The sequence below is a fragment of the Mauremys reevesii genome, linkage group 5 (genome assembly GCF_016161935.1).
Source record: "Mauremys reevesii isolate NIE-2019 linkage group 5, ASM1616193v1, whole genome shotgun sequence".
Taxonomy (NCBI): Eukaryota; Metazoa; Chordata; order Testudines; family Geoemydidae; genus Mauremys; species Mauremys reevesii.
In genome coordinates, this window is record NC_052627.1 from 24,223,031 (window position 1) to 24,243,017 (window position 19,987).

Below are 19,987 nucleotides of genomic sequence, written 5' to 3' on the forward strand. Positions count from 1 at the left end.
ATATATAGTTGGGGTTATTTTTTCCAATGTGCATTACAAAGTCACAAAGTTCAGCCACCAAGTTAGCTGTGACATCATCGGGGATACTGTTCCTGATAGCTAACTTATGAAAAACTTGGCCATGATGTTATTTTAGTTGTACATACAATGTTTGGTCAGGGATATTCTGCTAAAAATGGACATAGAAACTAACTGTATGCTGCTTAGGAAAATGACACTAGGAAATCTTAAGTGTGTTGTCTTTAATTTCTTGTTCTATTAAGTATTCAACTCCAGGATAGATAATATGTTGTTCTTAAAATGAGCCTATAGAGATGAAAGGCTATTGGTTGCTTGAAAGGCCACTGATTGTTACTCTCATACAAATTGAAAGGGATTTCATTGATGGCTGTGGTTTTATGCTGGGTTTGCACTAGAATGACTAAGATCAGGATATGATCCCAACTCCTTTCTTCCAGGAAGAATAAACAAGCAGCAATAGGCTTCAGCTAATACACATTAAGGACAGTGAGTATTTAAGTATTGTTCAGTGAAGTCTACAGCTCCGTATCTGTACATAAAATAGGAATACCTTTATATGAGTAATTTAAACACCTAGAATAATAGTAAATTGCGCATGTACTGTAAATGGTTATTTTTCTAGTTGCCTGCCTGTCTGAGTACTTTTGTATGCAAAATAAGAGGTTGAGAAAATTCTTGGAAAGGTGTGCTTTTTTATGTGACCGCAGTTTTTTTTGTGTTGCCTGCAATTCCTTTCCTCCTTCATTCAAACACGTTCATGAAAGAAATCTAAAGTAGTTACAGGCAAAGGTGATGATTATTAGTGATGATCGCAAAAATATTAACATTTTCTCCAAATCCCCTTTGAATTTCTCTGAAACATTAATTATGGGTTGCTAGACATACCGCCACTAAAATACTTCCTAGTATGAGAAAGTTAAAAACAAACAAATCCTTTTCTTGTCTATCATCCTCTATTTACAGATTTGAATCTCTTTCTGTTCTCTCTCATTTTCCTGTAGAGATAAGATTGGTAAGATAATATCTTTTATTGGATCAACTTTTATTGGTGAGAGAGACACTGCATACATTAAAACCTATAGACTAGGCTGTCGCAGACCTTACTCAGTCACACAGGAGAGTAAAGCCATAAGAACGGCCGTACTGGGTCAGACCAAAGGTCATCCAGTCCAGTATCCTGTCTACCAACAGTGGCCAATGCCAGGTGCCCCAGAGGGAGTGAACCTAACAGGTAATGATCAAGTGATCTCTCTCCTGCCATCCATCTCCACTCTCTGAGAAACAGAAGCTAGGGAGATCATTCCTTACCCATCCTGGCTAATAGCCATTAATGGACTTAACCTCTATGAATTTATCTAGTTCTCTTTTAAATCCTGTTATAGTCCTAGCCTTCACAACCTCCTCAGGCAAGGAGTTCCACGGGTTGACTGTGCGCTGTGGGAAGAAGAACTTGCTTGTATTTGTTTTAAACCTGCTGCCCATGAATTTTATTTGGTGGCCCCTAGTTCTTATATTATGGGAACAAGTAAATAACTTTTCCTTATTCACATTCTCCACAACATTCATGATTTTATATACCTCTATCATATCCCCCCTTAGTCTCCTCTTTTCCAAGCTGAGAAGTCCTAGCCTCTTTAATCTATCCTCATATGGGACCCATTCCAAACCCTTAATCATTTTAGTTGCCTTTCCTGAACTTTTTCTAATGCCAAGATCTCTTTTCTGATTAGTTGTAACTAAATTAGCCCCCATCATATTTTGTGTGTGTGTGTATATATAGTTGGGGTTATTTTTTCCAATGTGCATTACTTTACATTTATCCACATTAAAATTCATTTGCCATTTTGTTGCCCAATCACTTAATTTTGTGAGATCTTTTTGATGTTCTTCAGAGTCTGCTTTGGTCTTAAATATCATGAACAGTTTAGTATCATCTGCAAACTTTGCCACCTTACTGTTTACCCCTTTCTCCCAGATCATTTATGGATAAGTTGAATAGGATTGGTCCTAGGACTGACCCTTGGGGAACACCACTAGTTACCCCTCTCCATTCTGAAAATTTACCATTTATTCCTACCCTTTGTTCCCTGTCTTTTAACCAGTTCTCAATCCATGAAAGGATCTTCTCTCTTATCCTATGACAACTTAATTTACATAAGAGCCTTTGGTGAGGGACCTTGTCAAAGGCTTTCTGGAAATCTAAGTACACTATGTCCACTGGATCTCCCTTGTCCACATGTTTGTTGACCCCTTCAAAGAACTCTATAGATTAGTAAGACATGATTTCCCTTTACAGAAACCATGTTGACTTTTGCCCAACAAATTATGTTCTTCTATGTCTGACAATTTTATTTTTTACTATTGTTTCAAATGTAATTGCCGGGATCACCTTTAGAGCCCTTTTAAAATATTGACGTTACATTAGCTATCTTCCAGTCATTGGGTACAGAATCTGATTTAAAGGACAGGTTACAAACCATAGTTAATAGTTTCACAATTTCACATTTGAGTTCTTTCAGAACTCTTGGGTGAATGCCATCTGCTCCCAGTGACTTGTTACTGTTAAGTTTATCAATTAATTAATTCCAAAACCTCCTCTAGTGACACTTCAACCTGTGACAGTTCCTCAGATTTGTCACCTACAAAGGATGGCTCTGGTTTGGGAATCTCCCTAACATCCTCAGCTGTGAAGACTGAAGCAAAGAATTCATTTAGTTTCTCTGCACTGACTTGATCATCTTTAAGCGCTCCTTTTGTATCTTGATCATCCAGGGACCCCACTGGCTGTTTAGCAGGCTTCCTGCTTCTGATGTACTTAAAAACATTTTGTTATTACCTTCCCTTACTCCGCTCAGATTGTGTTTGGCCACAAAGAGGCTAGTGGCTATTCTCCTGATATGCTCCCACCCCTGCAAACAATGGGCAAAGAAAGACTGGAGGAGCCTTGCTGTCCTATTCCCTCACCCTCTGCTCTTTGGCTACGGTAGTTGGCCATGTGGGGAGCAAGCTGCTCTGCGAGAAGGTGTGAAGCAATTTACTCTTCCCCGAGAGAAAATTGTGAGCAAGGAAGGAAGTATGACTGAGTCACAGTTGGCTCCCTGGTCTGCTGCTGGGGTGGTGCATCTACACACTGTCTCCTACTCAGGGCAGATTATAAAGCTACACATGAGTTTTATGAGATTTCTGAACTCTATACAGGCCAGTTGAGCACCTCTTCATATTTACATGGATTGTGGAATGTAGACCAAATTTGAATCTTTCTCTCTCTAGGAACGTTGTTTCTTACCTGCAGTATTTAACAGAGGATCAGAGCCAGATATGTCATTGGTTCTTTTGCTTGAGTAGTAATGCAGGAGCAGAACCAACATTTTTAAAATATTTGCTTTCCATTGTTCTGTCTTTATTTTTGCTACATTTCATTTATTTTTACTTTTTTATTTGTTTGATGTATTTTGACGTTTTGTTGTAGCAGTTAGTTTTATGATGCTGTGCCACCTGTTTAACATTGAAGTTTTAATATACAAAAGAAATGGATTGGAAAAATTGACAATTATTTCAGAATCTAATTGTATTTGTTTATAAATATATCCCACTCTAGTTTAATTTGCAGGAAAATGTAGAGCAAATCATTGGAAGCAGGGTGGTCTGTCTTTTTTCAGAAGTGCTGAAAATCTACCGTTCTAGTGGAACTGGACAGGAGTTGCAGGTGCCAAGGGAGTTGCATCATAAATCATATTTACTTACCCATGTAAATCTAGAGTCTACACCAACACCACCTATTGACTTCAATGGGAAGTGTGGGTCTCTATCCCTGGGGATCAGTCTTACAGAAACTAAATGTACATGTAACCCACACACCTCCTGGGTGTGATGTTCTGTCCCCTCTAGTGGCACCGAGACCATTTAGAGAGAGAAATAAAATGAGCCTGCTTTACAGCCTTAGCAAACAGCCAGTTGGCTTTTAGCTCATGCAGAAGAGACTCATGCACTAAGCTTTAGAGGTCCCCGATTCGATCCTGCCCGCTGATGACCGGGGTCTGTTTGTGTTATATATGCACCTAATAACATTGCATAGTTATATGTGTAGAACGATGTACTTTCAGATCTGTCCACTTATTTCTGTGCTCTCATGTAGACAGGGATGTGAATTTATGTCCTCAGATGCCACCTCTGGGAAACCTTTAAATGCATATAAATGTGTACCAGTTAAGCACGCAATAGCCAGTTTTGGGCTGGGAGCTCAGGTGCATAACTTCTGAAAATGTAGCATATTGTGTAGTCTCCCTTTAAAACAGTCTGTCATGCACCTTCAGAAATACTGCTTGGTTTTAATTGTATTGATAATCTCACTTCATCTTTCCAGAGATGTGTAGATGAAGTGGAGTCAGTGGAGTCTTTTGCCTAAGGATAGATTCTTTGTACAGCCTGGTTCATTTTCATAACCTATCACTTACTTAATAGAGTTTTTCTAGTAAACAAACACACAAAATGCCTTATGCTTTTGAGCCCATTCAGCATTTGTGATAGCAAAGAGATCTACCATTTGAGGGAAAACCTAGGAATTATCTGTTTTCATTTTCTCTTTTTTCCGTTCCTTTGTGTTAAGGACTGTGTATGGGGGGAGGGGAAGTTAAAGGGCAAACAAGACAGTGTTGCCATAAAACAAACAAAGCTGCTTAGCTTATGTTAGCCAAATGGAACAGGGAGTTGTGGCTGGTAAACTACGGAGTTTATGAATATGTAAACATTTTGGAATGGTCCCCATCTTAAACATTTGGCTCATCAAGACAAATAATGTGGCTGGATTTTAATTAGAGCTGGATCAGCTTATGACTAGTATATATAAAATATGCAAGCTAAGACAATGATGGGGTAATGAAATATTATGCTGCTGGGGACACAAACTGGGGCAAAAAGTGGTCCCACATGTATAACTTTGCACAGTCAGCTAGATGCATAATAAGGGTTTCACTTTCATTTGAAGAATTAGGTGTTGGCCACCACCAGAGGCATGTTACAAGCCTAGATAGACCATAGGTCTTTCATTATAGTAATCCCTGTGTTACAGTCTAAAACAGCGGTTACCCTAGGTAGATACTGGTTTTCCTATTTTAACATGTTCTGTTTATTGTGAATTCAGGAGAATAAAAAAACAGGGATACAGTGTGTAGGTGGCTCAGGACACACAATGGGTGGATATTACAAAAAGGGGCCAGATCATCTCCTTCACTTCCATAGGGTGGATCTGCTGAGTGGAGCACTGCCTCACTTTGGTTCTCCCAGACCAACAGAGCCCACTTTGCAGGTATGACACCTGGATTGGGCACTGTGGGGCTTGGTATCAGGAGGAGGAAGATGCAGCCAATACTTGTCCTCTGTGCATATTGGAACAAATTATCCTGAATTATTCTACCTTCATGATGTGCATCTCTCAGACAGAGGTTCAGACATGTTTGTCCATGGTTGGAGCATGGCTGTTCTCTCTCTTCTAGTTAGTGTGTAAATCTAGGCTAACTGCCCCCTGATGCGGGCAGCCCTTGTCAGTCAAGCATAATAATAAGAAGCGACAAATAGTCCGGTGGCACCTTATAGACTAACAGAAGTATTGGCAGGGCCGGCTCCAGGGTTTTTGCCTCCCCAAGCAGCAAAGGGAAAAAAAAAGCCGTGATCGGCGGCAGCTCCACCGCGCCACTTTCTTCTTCGGTGGTAATTCGGCGGCAGGTCCTTCCCTCCGAGAGGGACTGAGGGACCTGCCACCGAAGAGCCCGACATGCCTCCCCTTCCCCTTGGCCACCCCAAGCATCTGCTTGCTGAGCTGGTGCTTGGAGCCAGCCCTGAGTATTGGAACATAAGCTTTTGTGGGTGAATACCCACTTCGTCAGATGCATGCTTCTTTTAGTCTATAAGGTGCCGCAGGACTCTTTGTTGCTTTTTACAGATCCAGACTAACACAGCTACCCCTCTAATACATAGTAGTAATAATGAGCAGCTGCAACATATGATCCTGCTTCCCACTGCCATATGCCAGCATCCAAAGGATAAGGCTAATGGGTTCAAAGGATAATGGATGGTGGTGTGCCTGCAGAATAATCTCCATGTGCAGCATCATGCTGGACTCTTGCAAGGGCATGAGTAGCCAGTCCCTGAAGTTGCTGTGTTGATGGAAAATCAGTGGGGCTGCTCCTGCGATTGTGACTCACCACTGTACACTGGTGTGGGTAGGTTTTGTCAAGGCTTCTTCACCTGGGGGTAGGTGCACTTGGATCTAATTATGTTAACATAAATTGTGGCCAATTTGATGCCAAATGATGGGCCAAATTATTTGCAGATGTTGAATTTTCTGGAGCTACACCAACGTAGACGTTGGCTCCGTGTGTGTCTCTCTTCAGTATATTCCTCAGTAATTTTGTTACTATCACATAACCTGTTATTTTATGTTACAATGTACTTCATGGGAACCCATCAGGAAGTGATTCCACATGACACCTATAACTTATGTATGTTGTGCTGTTGTAGCTGTGTCGGTCCCAGGATATTAGAGAGACAAGGTGGGTGAGGTCATATCTTTCATTCGACCAGCTTCTGTTGTCTCTCACCAGCAGAGATTGGTCCAATCAAAGATTACCTCCCCCACCTTGTCTACCTACAATGTATGTTTTTTCCTGTTAAATGTGGAAGTAATGAACAGAGTAGGCTGTGAAAGTGGACATCTAGTATGAAGTGTTGCAGGTTATTTAGTAGTGCAAGAAAGTGGTAGGCATCAAAGCTGTGTGTCCTAATTTCTCATCTCTAGAAACTGCTACAACTATCTGTCCATTATGAATTATTTTGTAAACAACATTATTTAAAATCTGGAGGGGAGGCAGCCGTCTCCTTTTTGAGAGAGATTCCTAAAGTGTCTGTTTTACAAAAGTAGTGTTTTAAGATCCCTTTTAACAGATAAGACCAATGCCCCGAAAAATGCTTTTTATATGTTCAGTTGATCTTGAATTGCTAAACTGTGACTTCCTTTGATCACAGCTGTTGATTTAATGGCTAGCTAGAAAGCATCTTGGAAAGTACAAAAAGGAACAAAAGAAGTTATGGGAAATCATTAATGTTCCTGTCTACTTGTCATCTGTCTACCCTCAATTTAAATGCCAGGTGATTCATTTTGTTGGCTTATCCTCCTGGGGTAGATGGGAATAATCATGACCACAATTCCTGTCAGCCAAATATTAGTAAATGCAACAGTGAACAATAGGATAATGCTGTCCTTTCTTTGGCTTCATTAAACAGAAGGGAAATAGTCATCATTCTTCTATGTTTGAATGATAGAAAAAAAAACCAGAGTATTCTGTATTATCTGCAGAAGCAGAATGTCAATTATATTTCTTTTTCTAAGTAATCAAACAAAGAACAGATCTATTGTTCATAAATGACTGACTATATGCTGATTGATCACAGCCATATTGTCCAGGCTGTTGTCGTCCGTTCACCATGTCAGGGAAGGGTTGAAAAGAAACGAAGGAGTGCACTATGAAATGTTCTGACTTTTTATGCTAGGAGCAGGATAAAACTTAGAACTACTGAGAGTGACTGAATTTGTTTTAATATTTTTAATTCTGCAAACTTTTTCTGACTGAAGCAAATGAGAATTTCCCAAGTGTTATGCTGTAGAATGTATTAATCTTATGAACAACATTTTGTATGGATCATTTTTCCCAATGGCAAAAAAAAATTACATAACAAAAGTGATGTTGATGAAGAACAAGCTCACATCCCTTTGTATTGTGATGCCTTCAATGAACTGGAAATTCTTTTGCAGTGGTTTGAAGGACAAGAAGAAAGCTATTCAGCACCCATACCATACATACTGTAGTTTTGAGATGTTCAGTGTTAGGAATTTTTCAATTTTATGAAATCCTCAATCCCCAGTTAATTCAGAGAGAGGAGTTCTGCTGTACCAATTTACACCAGCTGCTGATGACGCTTTACCACACTTTAAAGGTTAGCATGTAGGTTGCAGAGTGGATGGTTGTATTGGACTACTATTAAAGATGCTGAGAGCCACCATATTGTTTTCCCCTCACTTCTGGACCTGCTGCCAGACAGGGATGCTTTCAGGAATTATATGAGTGGGTCAGAAGGTGCTGCTTGGGCAATACAACATATCCTGGAAGTATCTTGCAGTGTGGAATAATTTCCCTTGCCAGTTTGTCTCTAAATACAGTTCCAATACTCTTCAGTTATTTTAATAGCGTGAGACATTTTCTCTCCTTACACACATTTGTAAGAAAATACAGTGTAGCTTTGTTTTATTTTAATAGTATCTATCTGAAAAACTGAGCCATGTCTCAAAATGTTATGCTGAGCTAAATTTTGAGGATAGATACTATTAAAATAAAATGGAATAGTTGTATTTTCTTCCCTCTTCTCCCTTCCTCTTCTGTTGTTCTTTAGTTTTTAGTTTTATACAAGTTTTTAAGAGATATTTGAAAAGAGTTGAAGAGTCACAGAAGTGGAGATAGGCAGCAAACTTGTATCTGATGACAGGTGCTATTGAGGACATGCTTCTCACACTAAAACTGGTCACACCTGAGTTACTAGGTACTGAATGATGTGGTCTTAGTTGACTAAATATATATTTTTAAATGGATTTAATCTAGATTTGCAAAATTGTCATGAAAATTTACCAGCCAAGGCACAAAAGTCTATTGGTTCTTCCCTCCAATTTGTTATGTTGATGACGATAATGAGAAAAAAAAAACATAATTGTTTGTTTTGATAACTACTTCTTTCTCTGGATGAGTAGATTAATATAATTCTGCAAGGATTTTTTATTCAATTATATTTTTATCCTGCATGCCAGTAAAATTGAAATATTCATAACACATTCACATTTGGATTTTTTAAGGCTGTATCTTAGTAGTTCTAAATAATGTCTGGGTATTCATGAAACTGATGTGACCCTTTAGTGTGTGATACATACTCATTGGGAGAAGAATATATAGTAAACCCCAAAACAGAGTGCCAGGTAATATTACAATTACACAAAGCTGCTTTGGAGGGGCCTCAACTTTTCTTTGCTATTTGAAACAGCAAATCAGGAGTGAATAGTAGTAATGAGCAATGCTGACATTTGAACATAGGCAGTTTTTTAAGGAAAATGTTACTTTTTATTAATTTGATGAGATGGAATAGTATAGTGTAATGATTTCCTAAGTGAAAGAGATCATCATTTTTAAAGGCAGTTTTTGAAGGTTTATGACCCTTTTTGTTGTATCATGATGATGAACCATAACATGAAATTAATTTAATGGTTTTCATTTGGATAGCAAGTGTTCACCCTGAAATTTGACTCTCAGTGGTTCTAATGGCTGAACATCTGTCAGAGATGGGTAATTCCCTGATGATTACGAATGGCTTTTCAATGCCAAACAGAATCCAAGCAACTCTCTCTAGTGAAGATGAATTTTTAATAAGTGATATTTGAAGATCCTAGAACACTTCAGGATATGTATGTCACTAGGTCAAGCCAAGAATATAGAAATTATGAAAATAGCCTGTTAAGTCATCAGATTCATCCCAATCAAGTGTAGGTTATAGAGCCTGATCCAAAAACCATTAAATCAGTGGACTTCGGAGGAGGCCTGCTGTCACCCAAGAGAGGGCATATCCAAAATTCTGCTGATCCTACAGGTTAGTTTAAATCAAATGGCCAAGAAGTAGGTCAAATGGTCAATAATAAATAATTAAGCATGACTTGAATTTTCCATCTTAAAATTTTCAATTAAAAACAGAAAATATGTTTTACAAACACCACTTCTTATGTTCTGACCAGATCTGAATGTAATAATAATACCATCACTTTTATAGCATCTTTCATCTAAGTTTTTTGCAAACATTGAAGTCCCACAACACCTATGAGTGGTAAAGAAACAGACTAATGGAGATGAAAACAGAAAGCTTAAGTTAAATAATTTACACAAGGTCACTCAGGTCCTGATTCTGTCTCCTGCTCTGATCCTTGCTTTGTTCCCAGACCCTTCCTTTTAGTGTTCAGGTCCTTAATTTTACTTGAGATAAAAAACAATGAACAACTTCTTTACCCATTTGACTGCAGTGGGAGTTGAATTGGGTTGTAAAAGAATAATCTGTCCCTTAAACCCATATTCTGCCCTTGCATGTATTTGGTTCTCTCTGAGATAGCTACTGGTGCTTGCTCGCTTACTTGTGCTAGTGAAGCATGAAATGGATTAGGACTGGGTTATCGGAGAGACTGTATTTCTTTATCTCCCATGCCGCAATAGTTGTTGGAGCACCATTGTTATAAAAGGGAGGGAGCAGGGGGTAGGACATTCTCCTTAAACATGCATCCTCACCATTGGTCTGTAGGACATGGATTTGTTAACTCACCAGATAGGCTGCAGGGCCAGTGCTTTCACTTGAGCATTTGGAGAAGAGGGTGTCTGGCAGGTTGGGCTGCTTTATCTGGGCCACTGTTTTGTTGTTGTTGTTTAAAAATGTATTTTTCATACTCAGAATGTGAGATGGACATCTACTGAGTGGTTAACTTATTAAGGATGATAAATAATACATAAAAGGTACATATTGCTTAATGAAAATGTACCTGTGACTTCATCTGCAGCCCAGCTTCGCTGATCATTTTCAGATACTATGATTTTGTTTTGATATTTTTGAGATAAATTTGTCCATTACTATTAATCTCTTTTTGTTCTAAATTAATATATTTCCAAAAGTAGGAGGGAAGTAACAATCTTAACATTAAATGGGAAGTTACTAAAAATCAGGTTAATAACTTCAGTTGGCAGCCCCATAACACTTAGATACATGTGAATGCAGTGTTATTCATAGCCATTGAACGCACCCTGTCTTCCTACTGTGGCAGTGATTCGTTTGCTCCTATTCACCGGCTTGTTGTATCTGCTTAGTCCAGCTACTGCATTCAAATATGAGGCATGCCTGGTAGCTGCAAAACTTAGGCGCTGTGTGCATATTTCCAGTAGTGATTTCTGACTGATTGGTGTGTCCTCTTGTCTGATCTCTTGTCCAGTTCTGCTGGTTGCAACTGTGGCAGCTGTGAAACCCTCAATGAGGGCTAGTGAAGGTTTATCCTGCTGCTTGGTAATTATGTAAATATGATTGTCAAGAATTTAGCTTCCTTTTCTATGTTGGAGAACATACAGCAAACAGCATACTGATTCTTCATTAGCTGTCTTCAGGCCTGGCCCTTGTTGTAGCTTTCAAGAAAATGCCTATGGGCAGTTTTTTAAACACAAAAATAATTGTTTATATCCTGTCTTCTGAGCCATATACGGTATTTGCTGATGCTACTATTATTTACACATTGTTTGTGGATCAGTGACATTCAGAGCTTTCTTTGTCGTGCTTTAGTACTACACTTTTTTTTCCCCAGATGACTGTTTTATATATATTTTCTTGGTTTTGGGACAGTGACAAATTAACCTAGACCAGACGATGCATACTGCCTTGGCCTCTGCTACTTTATCTGCATTTACACCGTAAAAAAAATGTTCATGTGCCTATGTGCTTTTAGGTTGTTAGTAACAGAGTTGGGTCCAAACCAAAGCCCTGAATGCAAATGCCCCAGGAAATCTGGGGAAGTTGATATGCAAACATTAAATTCATGCACTGTCATTCTATACCAATGTTTGTAAATCCTAATCAACTCTCAACAAATAATTGTAACACTAGCCTGAACATTTATTCTGTTCTGCATTAGTGCCTGCTGTCTCCCCAATTTCTTTTCTTTTAAAGTTTCTGGTCTCTGCAGGAAATACTTTCTCTCCCTCTCCTCCTGCTGTGATCCTGAGCTCTGCAGGAAAGAGGCTTCTGAGCTCCAACCGAGTTTACAAGCATAGCACTGGCTTACACCCCACACTGAGGCAGTCCCTGCTCTCTGAGATTTTTAACTTGTGAAACGTGAGAAGATGAATGGATATGTTGTGGGTTGCCTTAATGAAACATTTCACCAGCCTTGGGCAGAGTTTAGAGTTTACAATGGGACTGGAAACCAGGTCAACTTTGCATGGGTTGGCATTTTGTAATGAACGTTCCACACAATTATAACAATCAAATATGATAAATAACTCATAGACTTTAAGGTCAGAAGGGACCATTATGATCATCTAGTCTGACCTCCTGCACAAGGCAGGCCACAGAATCTCACCTATCCACTTCAATAACAAACCCCTAACCTATGTCTGAGTTACTGAAGTCCTCAAATTGTGGTTTGAAGACTTCAAGCTGCAGAGAATCCTCCAGCGAGTGACCCGTGCCCCCTGCTGCAGAGGAAGGCGAAAAACCTCCAGGGCCTCTGCCAATCTGCCCTGGAGGAAAATTCCTTCCCGACCCCAAGTACGGCGATCAGTTAAACCCTGAGCATGTGGGCAAGACTCACCAGCCAGCACCCAGGAAAGAATTCTCTGTAGTAACTCAGATCCCATCCCATCCCATCACGGACCACTGGGCATACTTACCTGCTGATAATCAAAGATCAATTGCCAAATTAATTGCCAAAATTAGGCTACCCCATCATACCATCTCCTCCATAAGCTTATCAAGCTTACCGTGCACCCAGGATACCAATTTATTTTTTTCCACCCAATTTCCCAAAGGACTTAGGGTATTTGATGGCAGATGGAGTTTCATATTAACTTTTATGGTTTTCCCTCATCCTCGAATAACAAATCACTGAGGGGCAGATTCTGATACCCTGAATAGCCCTATCTTTTATAAGTAGACTCAATGGGACCACCCATAGAGTAAGGTGCTGGACAGTGGGAGTAAGGCTATCGGAATCCAGCCCTGAATGTTAAAATATTTCATCTTGGGAAGAGTGTCTACCTGGTAAGTGCATGTGTGTACGCATGCACGTGAATGTCTGGAGAGGAGGGGGTAAACTCATGGTGTCTTATCTAACAGCTTTTTTATTTTAAAAAAAAATTGGCACCATGTCCGACACCGATATGATGATGATATAATAATGATGTTGACTTTTAATTAAATGAAGTTGACATATTTTAAGTCTGCTGATTAACCATCTGTTGCTGCATTAATTAATATCCTTACTGGTATCAGATCAGGACCCATACTTTTAATTTTCCAAGATAGCTCCCTCAAGCATGTACTTCCTGATTAGCCTGAGGCATGAATAATTGGCATGACTGGACAGAAGGCACGTGGATTAAGCATTTACCATTCCTAAAAAAAAAAAGTACCTTATGCTCTAGGCTGCAGCACTTTCTGTTCTACTGGATGCCTGCACCACCAGTTGCTAAAATGGTTTACAAGCAAGAGTGCTTACAGCTTTAAAAGATGTTCCCTCTTCCTTGAGTCATTTGGCTGACTGCTGTAAAGAATATTTTCTGATTTCTTGATTTGCAGCATCCCCAAAGGATTACACTTATTTTCTGCTTAGGCAAATAAATGTACACATTACTTCTGCTAGCAGGCATAAAGATAGGATATTTTGAATGACTGTGCCTGCTTATTTAAATGAACTAGCTTGGTGGGTATGATTTATACATTAAATTTTTACCTTCAGCACCAGATGTATTGTGTATAAAACAATATTTGTTTTGTAAGAAAGACTCCTGCAACCAGCAGCAAACACTATTCTTAGCTTTATAATGACAGAGAGGCAATAAAGACATGATGCCATAACATTCTGCATCTGCATTCATTTTTTTGTATTTACAGGATTATTGAAATGTTTCCTCATAAAATGAATGAATTTTACTGTGAATTAATTGAGAAGAGTATTTTTAGTTGTCGTCCATCACTCTCCTAGGTGGAGTTGTTCACTTATTAAAATAAGCTCTTATTTTAATAACTCCTTTTTACATACGTTATTGCCTTACCTTTTCATCAGAACCTTTCATTATAGTGTCACTTAAAAATGATGTCTCCAGTTCACTGGGTTCTAAAAAGCGACCATTCCCCTTTATTTCTTCCTTGAAGGGAAGAAATTCTACAAGCCTCAAATGGTGAGAGTGTTCAGTCTTGTCTATTGAACATTTAATAACTCTTATGGGTGTATATAGAGATAGGGAAGGGAAAGTCGGTTCCTGTAGGCACCCGGTGCTTAAATTTAACTTTCAGAGCTTACATAGAACGGAACTTGGGCTGGCCACCAGGTATGTCACTGTAATATCAGAGCTCTGAAAACCTGACTTTACCTCTGCAATGTAAGCCCAGGTTCCCAGTTAGCTTTCACAATTCTTTTGACAAATACTCAAACTATAAAAATTAGGGATTAACAGAGCTGGTTAAATCACCTATAGGAGACAACAGATACAGCTTCAGGCTAACACACTGATTCAAGTGTCATTGGTTTAAATGTACAAAGACATGGGAGGGATGAAGGGGAAAGTTGGAGAGATGAAAGGAGTAGGTAAAAAAAAAAAGGGCTCTCAGGACATTTCCCATAATGTGTCTGGGCAGGTGCTAATGTTGAGAAGATAGATCCATAATAGCCATATGAACTGAATCTCCCACTTAGTAGTTAGTAGTAGTCAAGGTGCAAACCATTTCATAGCTGAATTGACATTCACAATGATCATTATTGACAGCTTGTTTACTAGGAAGATCTTTAGAGTGACCTCTCCGCAGACCAAAAATAAGCGCACACCATGAAGCTTTAAATTCTTGTTTCCACCACTGGGAAAATACAGTGACGTACAGAGTGCTTTGCAATGGGCAAAGAAAACCTTTACTACCTTCTCTCTTTGCACTGAACCCTAGAAAATCTGACTTTAACATGTTAACAGGTGCCCAGTAGGGAGTGAATCTAACAGGTGATGATCAAGTCCCCTCTCTCCCTGCATCCATCTCCATCCTCATGGCCAGACAGTGTCTCATACAGGCACATCACACCATCTGGCTAATAGCCATTTCATTACTTAGTCCATTTGAATTTATCCATCTCTCCTTTTTTATTATTTTTCATCCTTTGCCCTTATAACCTCCTCAGGTTCCTGAGTTCCATCAGTTGTCCAGTCATTGTTCCTCTGAAAAGAAGTTTTATTTTTATTTGTTTTAAAACCTATTAATGACATTTGGTGACTTATCTAGTTCAAATACCTTTTAATATAGTTATTATTTTTTTTTTCTTGTATTTTTTTTTATTATTTCATTTTAAATATATCCTCCTCTAAACCCTCTCCTCCTTCTCTCTCTTCCACTTTCTCTCCCTCTCATCTCTCTTTATCTTTCTTTCATACACCTCTTACTCTAATCTTTTTTAGTCTTTAGCCTCTCTTTCTTTTCCTTTTTTAGGAGTCTTTTTTTTGACTTTTTTTGAATATTCGAGTACTTTAGTTCACATCTCAGGTACTAGATCTGCTTTCATATATCAATATTTATATATTCTCATATTCTTATTCTTCCTCTTTACTTACTATATTTTTTACATGCTTTTTGACACCTCTTTGTCTTATTCTCAAGATCTATCTTCAGAGATCACATATTCTTTTTCTGATTATCTTTTTCCTTTTATCTTTTTCCTGACAGCTTGTGAGCATATTTGCCTCCCTATTTTTTGTAAATGTCATTTTTTTACATTTATTTTCATTTGCCATTTTTTGCCCCATTTTATTGTTTTTTTCATTTTTTTTTTTGTTTCTTTTTTTTTTCTTTTTCTTTTGTCTTTTCTTTTAGTTCTGCTTTCATTTTTTTACTCTCTGCAAACTCATTTACCTTAGTCTCATCTGCAAACTTTTGGTCTTGTTTATTTTTTTCTCCCACTCATTTATGAATAAATTGAACCCTGATCTCCCACCACCCTCCACCAAATTGAAACACCAACCCTACCCCTCTCCCCTCCATCCCTCCCCCTTTGAAATTTACCCTCCTTTCCCTTTCCTTCCTTAACCAGTTCTCAATCACCTTAGACCTTTCTTTTTTATCCCCTTTGAGCTTTTCTCAATGAGCCTCTTCCTAGTCCCTTGTGTCATGACAGCTCCTCCATAAGTACACCCTTTTGTTGTTTTCCTTGTCCACCACTGGATCCTCCTTTGCTTCAATTCTAATAGATTAGTCTATAGATTACTTTTTTTCTATTTTTTTTGATTTTTTATGACATTGATTTATTTTTTCCTTTACATGATTTTTGTTGAAGTTTGCTTATTGTTTTGTGTAGTTAGATTTAATTGTTGACTATTGTTTTTACTTTTTATTACATTAATTATTAGATTTTCATTTAATAATTGTTTAAGCCGGTTACCATTATTAGCCGATTTAAAACTGGCAATTTAAAGTTTAGTTCTCCAGTCTCATAACTTCACAGCCGATTTCTCATGAACATCTTAACAACCTTAGTTAATAGTTCTAGTGTATTGTTAATGTTTAGTTTGTCACTTAATTGAATGCATCTCAATAGTGATGACTCCTCCAGTGACAGGTCCTCAAATTTCTCCCAAACCTCTCTCTCACAATCTGTGACAGTTCTCCAGATTTGTTGAAGCAAATCAACTGAAGCAAAGAAATTTTTTGTTTTCTCCCTTTTCTTTTTCATCGAGCAACACCCATCGAGTTCATTTTGCTCCTCTCCTTTTTGATTATTTGTTTCTGAACTTTTTGATTTGTTTTTGTTTCTACCTTTTTGTTACTTTTTTTTTATTTTTCTTACTCCTTTTCTTTTTTTTTTGCTATTACTCTTTCTATTTTTGGCTTTTCTTTCTTATTACACTCTTGCACTTAAGTTTTTTTTGTTTTCACTTCCTTTTCTTTTTTCTTTTTCTCACTTTTTTTTTTAAGTGTTTGTGGCTTTTGGCTTTCTTTTTTCTTTTTTTTTTTTTTTGGTTTATTTTTGTTTATTTTTTCTTTTTTGTCTGGTCTGGCCTTTTCTTTTACGGTTTTTTTTAGGCCTTTTCTTATTTTAGAAACTAGGCTTAGTTTCTTAACACTTTTTTAAATCGATTTTAATTAGTCTTGGTTGGGTTTTTAAACTCCTTTATATTTTAACGAGGTAATGAAGCACCTTATATCGATTTTATTGGCTCTTTTAATTCGGTTCGATGTTTATTGATTAGATTATTGGCCGGCGGCTACAACGCATTGCATGGCGGATTAGGGCTGCAGTGAGATGCTGAGGTGACGTGGTGAACACAATCGAACCCGATGTGCAGCTGTCAGGTAAACACCTGTTTGCCCAGAACTTCCTGAATATTTCCCGTGGTGCAGGCGTGATCAAATCGGTTTGCTCAGCGCGGGACCATGCGTGGAAATGATAAAGAGCTCAGGCCGATATGCAGTAATCGAGCTCCTTAAAAATCCATTCCGCTTCTATCTATCATTTAAATTTCCAAAAGATGCAGAATACGCAGCTGCAAAGCGCACACAGACACAGCGCACTGCAAAGAGACAAGCAGAAAAAATAGCACGGAAGCCAAGCATGGACTGGAGGGCTGACTTCAGACAAACAACAAACAGCCTTTGACTTTATGGCTGAGCTGCTCGGCCTATTATCAGTCTTCTCTGCTGTCCGAAATGCTGACTATTCTCCAGCGGCTCAGTTGGCTTCAAGGCTCACCCACCCCACCCCCCCACCCCCCCCACCCCACACCCAACGCCCCTCTGATTCTTTTCACCAATCATCTATCTTTATCTTTACTGAATTATGCACGATAGCAGACTCTTTCTTTATGATGCACCGCAACCCCACGCATTACTAATGCCAATATGCGATGGTCGGAAATCCTCACTCATCATATCCATCCTCATCATCAGCAAAAGCTGTCTGATCCATCAGCATCATCTCATCATCAGGATCAGCTCATGCTGATGGGACAAAGTCATCAGTCCATCCTCTCCATCAGCCTATTGGCCCTAATTTTGGCTGGTGGATGGATGGTGCAATATGGTGCATAGCCATCCTGCATCAATGGCACTCATCCACCCCCATCATCCACCCCCTAAAGAAAAGATTCAGTTGCCAGGAAAGAAGCCCTTCATCAGCAGTGCTGCAGTGGGCTGCTGGGCTTCCTGTCATCTCATGTCCTGGCTGGACTCTACACTCAGCTCTCACTAACAAGTCTCTCACTTCTTCACTTCATATTCTCACATTATTTCATCACACATATTAATTCAACACAGGGGACACACACAGAAGGCTGGGAAAAGGCGGAATCAACAGGTGGGTTGAAACAGAATGTGGGGGGGGGAATGTTACACACATAATGATAGAGCAATTTCTGACTAATTTCTGCAGGCTCAGCTCATGAGCACTCTTCTTTCTGGTTCTCTGTCTCTGGTTGGTTCTAGATCACTTGCCTATTTTATTATGCACTGATTCTATTTAGGGAGGAGGGATTAGGGTCATTCTCAGGAGTTTTTTTCCCAATTTTGGCTGCATTTTGGCTGATCGGCCAGGGGCAGCACAGGTACAAACACATGAGGTACAAAATGATGGAAGCTATGAAGGCAATTTGGCTGGCTGATTTGCGGCTGGGGGCCAGGGCTGGCTGCAAGCTAGCAACAAATGGTACATGTGGACCACATGATCATTCAGTTCCAGTTCCAATTTATGGATGGGTTGCAATGTATGGCTATGTAACCATCTCATCTCTCAAAAAAGCAAAAGCATGCTTCTGCTCTGTGCCGCTGCTGAATCGCTCTGTGAGCTGCTAGTAGTACACACACATGAGAGAAACAAACGGCAAAACAAGCTCCATGATTGATTGCCATGCTGGCATCTGCCAGGAAAAGTCAGGGGAAAAATTCGAAATGCTTGTTTGTTGCGACTTTCCCATGTGTGACTGACATTGACCCACCACCACCCGACCAGATTTTGCCCCATCAGGCATTTGGGATCTCAACCGGAAGTTCCATCCAAGGGGCGGGGCTGGGGGAACTATGGGATAGCTAGAAGCTAGGGATAGGCTACGCAGCCAGCTACGACCAGAAACGCCACACCATGGACGACACCCACGACCGAATGTGTGTTTTGTGTGTGTTTGTTGTGTTGTTTTTTTTAAAATAAAATTTTTTTAAAAAATCTGTTTGCAAATTTGGTGGAATAGTATTGTAGTGTAGTTATACCCTATTATGGTGTCTTTAAAAGCTTTAAACTTGGGATTTCACTTTAGTCACTGTGTACCTTTTTTTTTTTTTGTCTAACTAACCCCCTTTTTTTGTATAGTTCCCCCTTTTGAAATTAAAGGCCACAGTGTTGGGCAGTTGAGATGTTCTTCTCACCACAGGGATGTTGAATGCTATTGTATTATGGTCACTATTTCCAAGCGGTCCTGCTATAGTTACCTCTTGGACCAGCTCCTGCGCTGGCATGTTGGCATTCTTTTTTTCTTCTAGGGAAATATTTCTCATCAAGCAATTCCCTTCAGGATAACAATGATTCAAATTATACAGGTGAATGATATCAATCAGTTATTAAGCATGAAAAACGTGTATATCAAAACTTAACAACATTTATAGCAACAGAAGCCCAGGCTTTTCTTTTCTTTTGTAATAACTCTAACCAGTTTTCCTATACACTCAAAGAGGGACCTCTTTTCATGGGTTAGAATAAATACACCCGTAAATATATAACTGGTGAATTTCATTTCCAGTGTAACATTATTAAAGGTGGAATCAATCAAATTAATGGGAGCTACTGGCATATACCCTTACCGATATGTAGAAAGTGTAACTGACTGCTCATCAAATGGCGCGGTTGGTTTTAAAGCCTTAAATAGTGTAGACCAGACTTGCTCCTTATTCAGACAAATATCTGTCTAACCCTCCTACATCACAATATCAAAGGCAATATCAGAACCTGTTGCTTTCAGAACTGTGAAAACACAACTTTGTTAATTACACCATACATTTTTCCCATGAGGTAGCTTCCCTCAGACAACTGGCCTGACAGGTCATCTGAACTTGTATTCTTTTTAATGTTCAAAAGCTGCACAAATACAGCGAGAGTGTGTGGCATCCTGTAGAG

General features: G+C 39.0%; 1 protein-coding gene across 10 annotated transcripts in view; it reads left to right on the top strand.

Moving 5' to 3' along the window:
* Positions 1-19,987, top strand: part of GRID2 (glutamate ionotropic receptor delta type subunit 2) — a 1,020,962-nt gene that overhangs the window by 354,061 nt on the left and 646,914 nt on the right. The window contains exon 1 of one of the 10 annotated variants that reach the window (XM_039542699.1): positions 19,361-19,413. The exons of the other annotated variants lie outside the window; for them this stretch is intronic. Within the exon in view, the coding sequence (XP_039398633.1) occupies positions 19,396-19,413 (18 nt within the window). The 5' untranslated portion in view covers positions 19,361-19,395. Of the gene's footprint in view, positions 1-19,360; positions 19,414-19,987 lie in introns of those variants that run through there. 10 annotated transcript variants of the gene reach the window in all.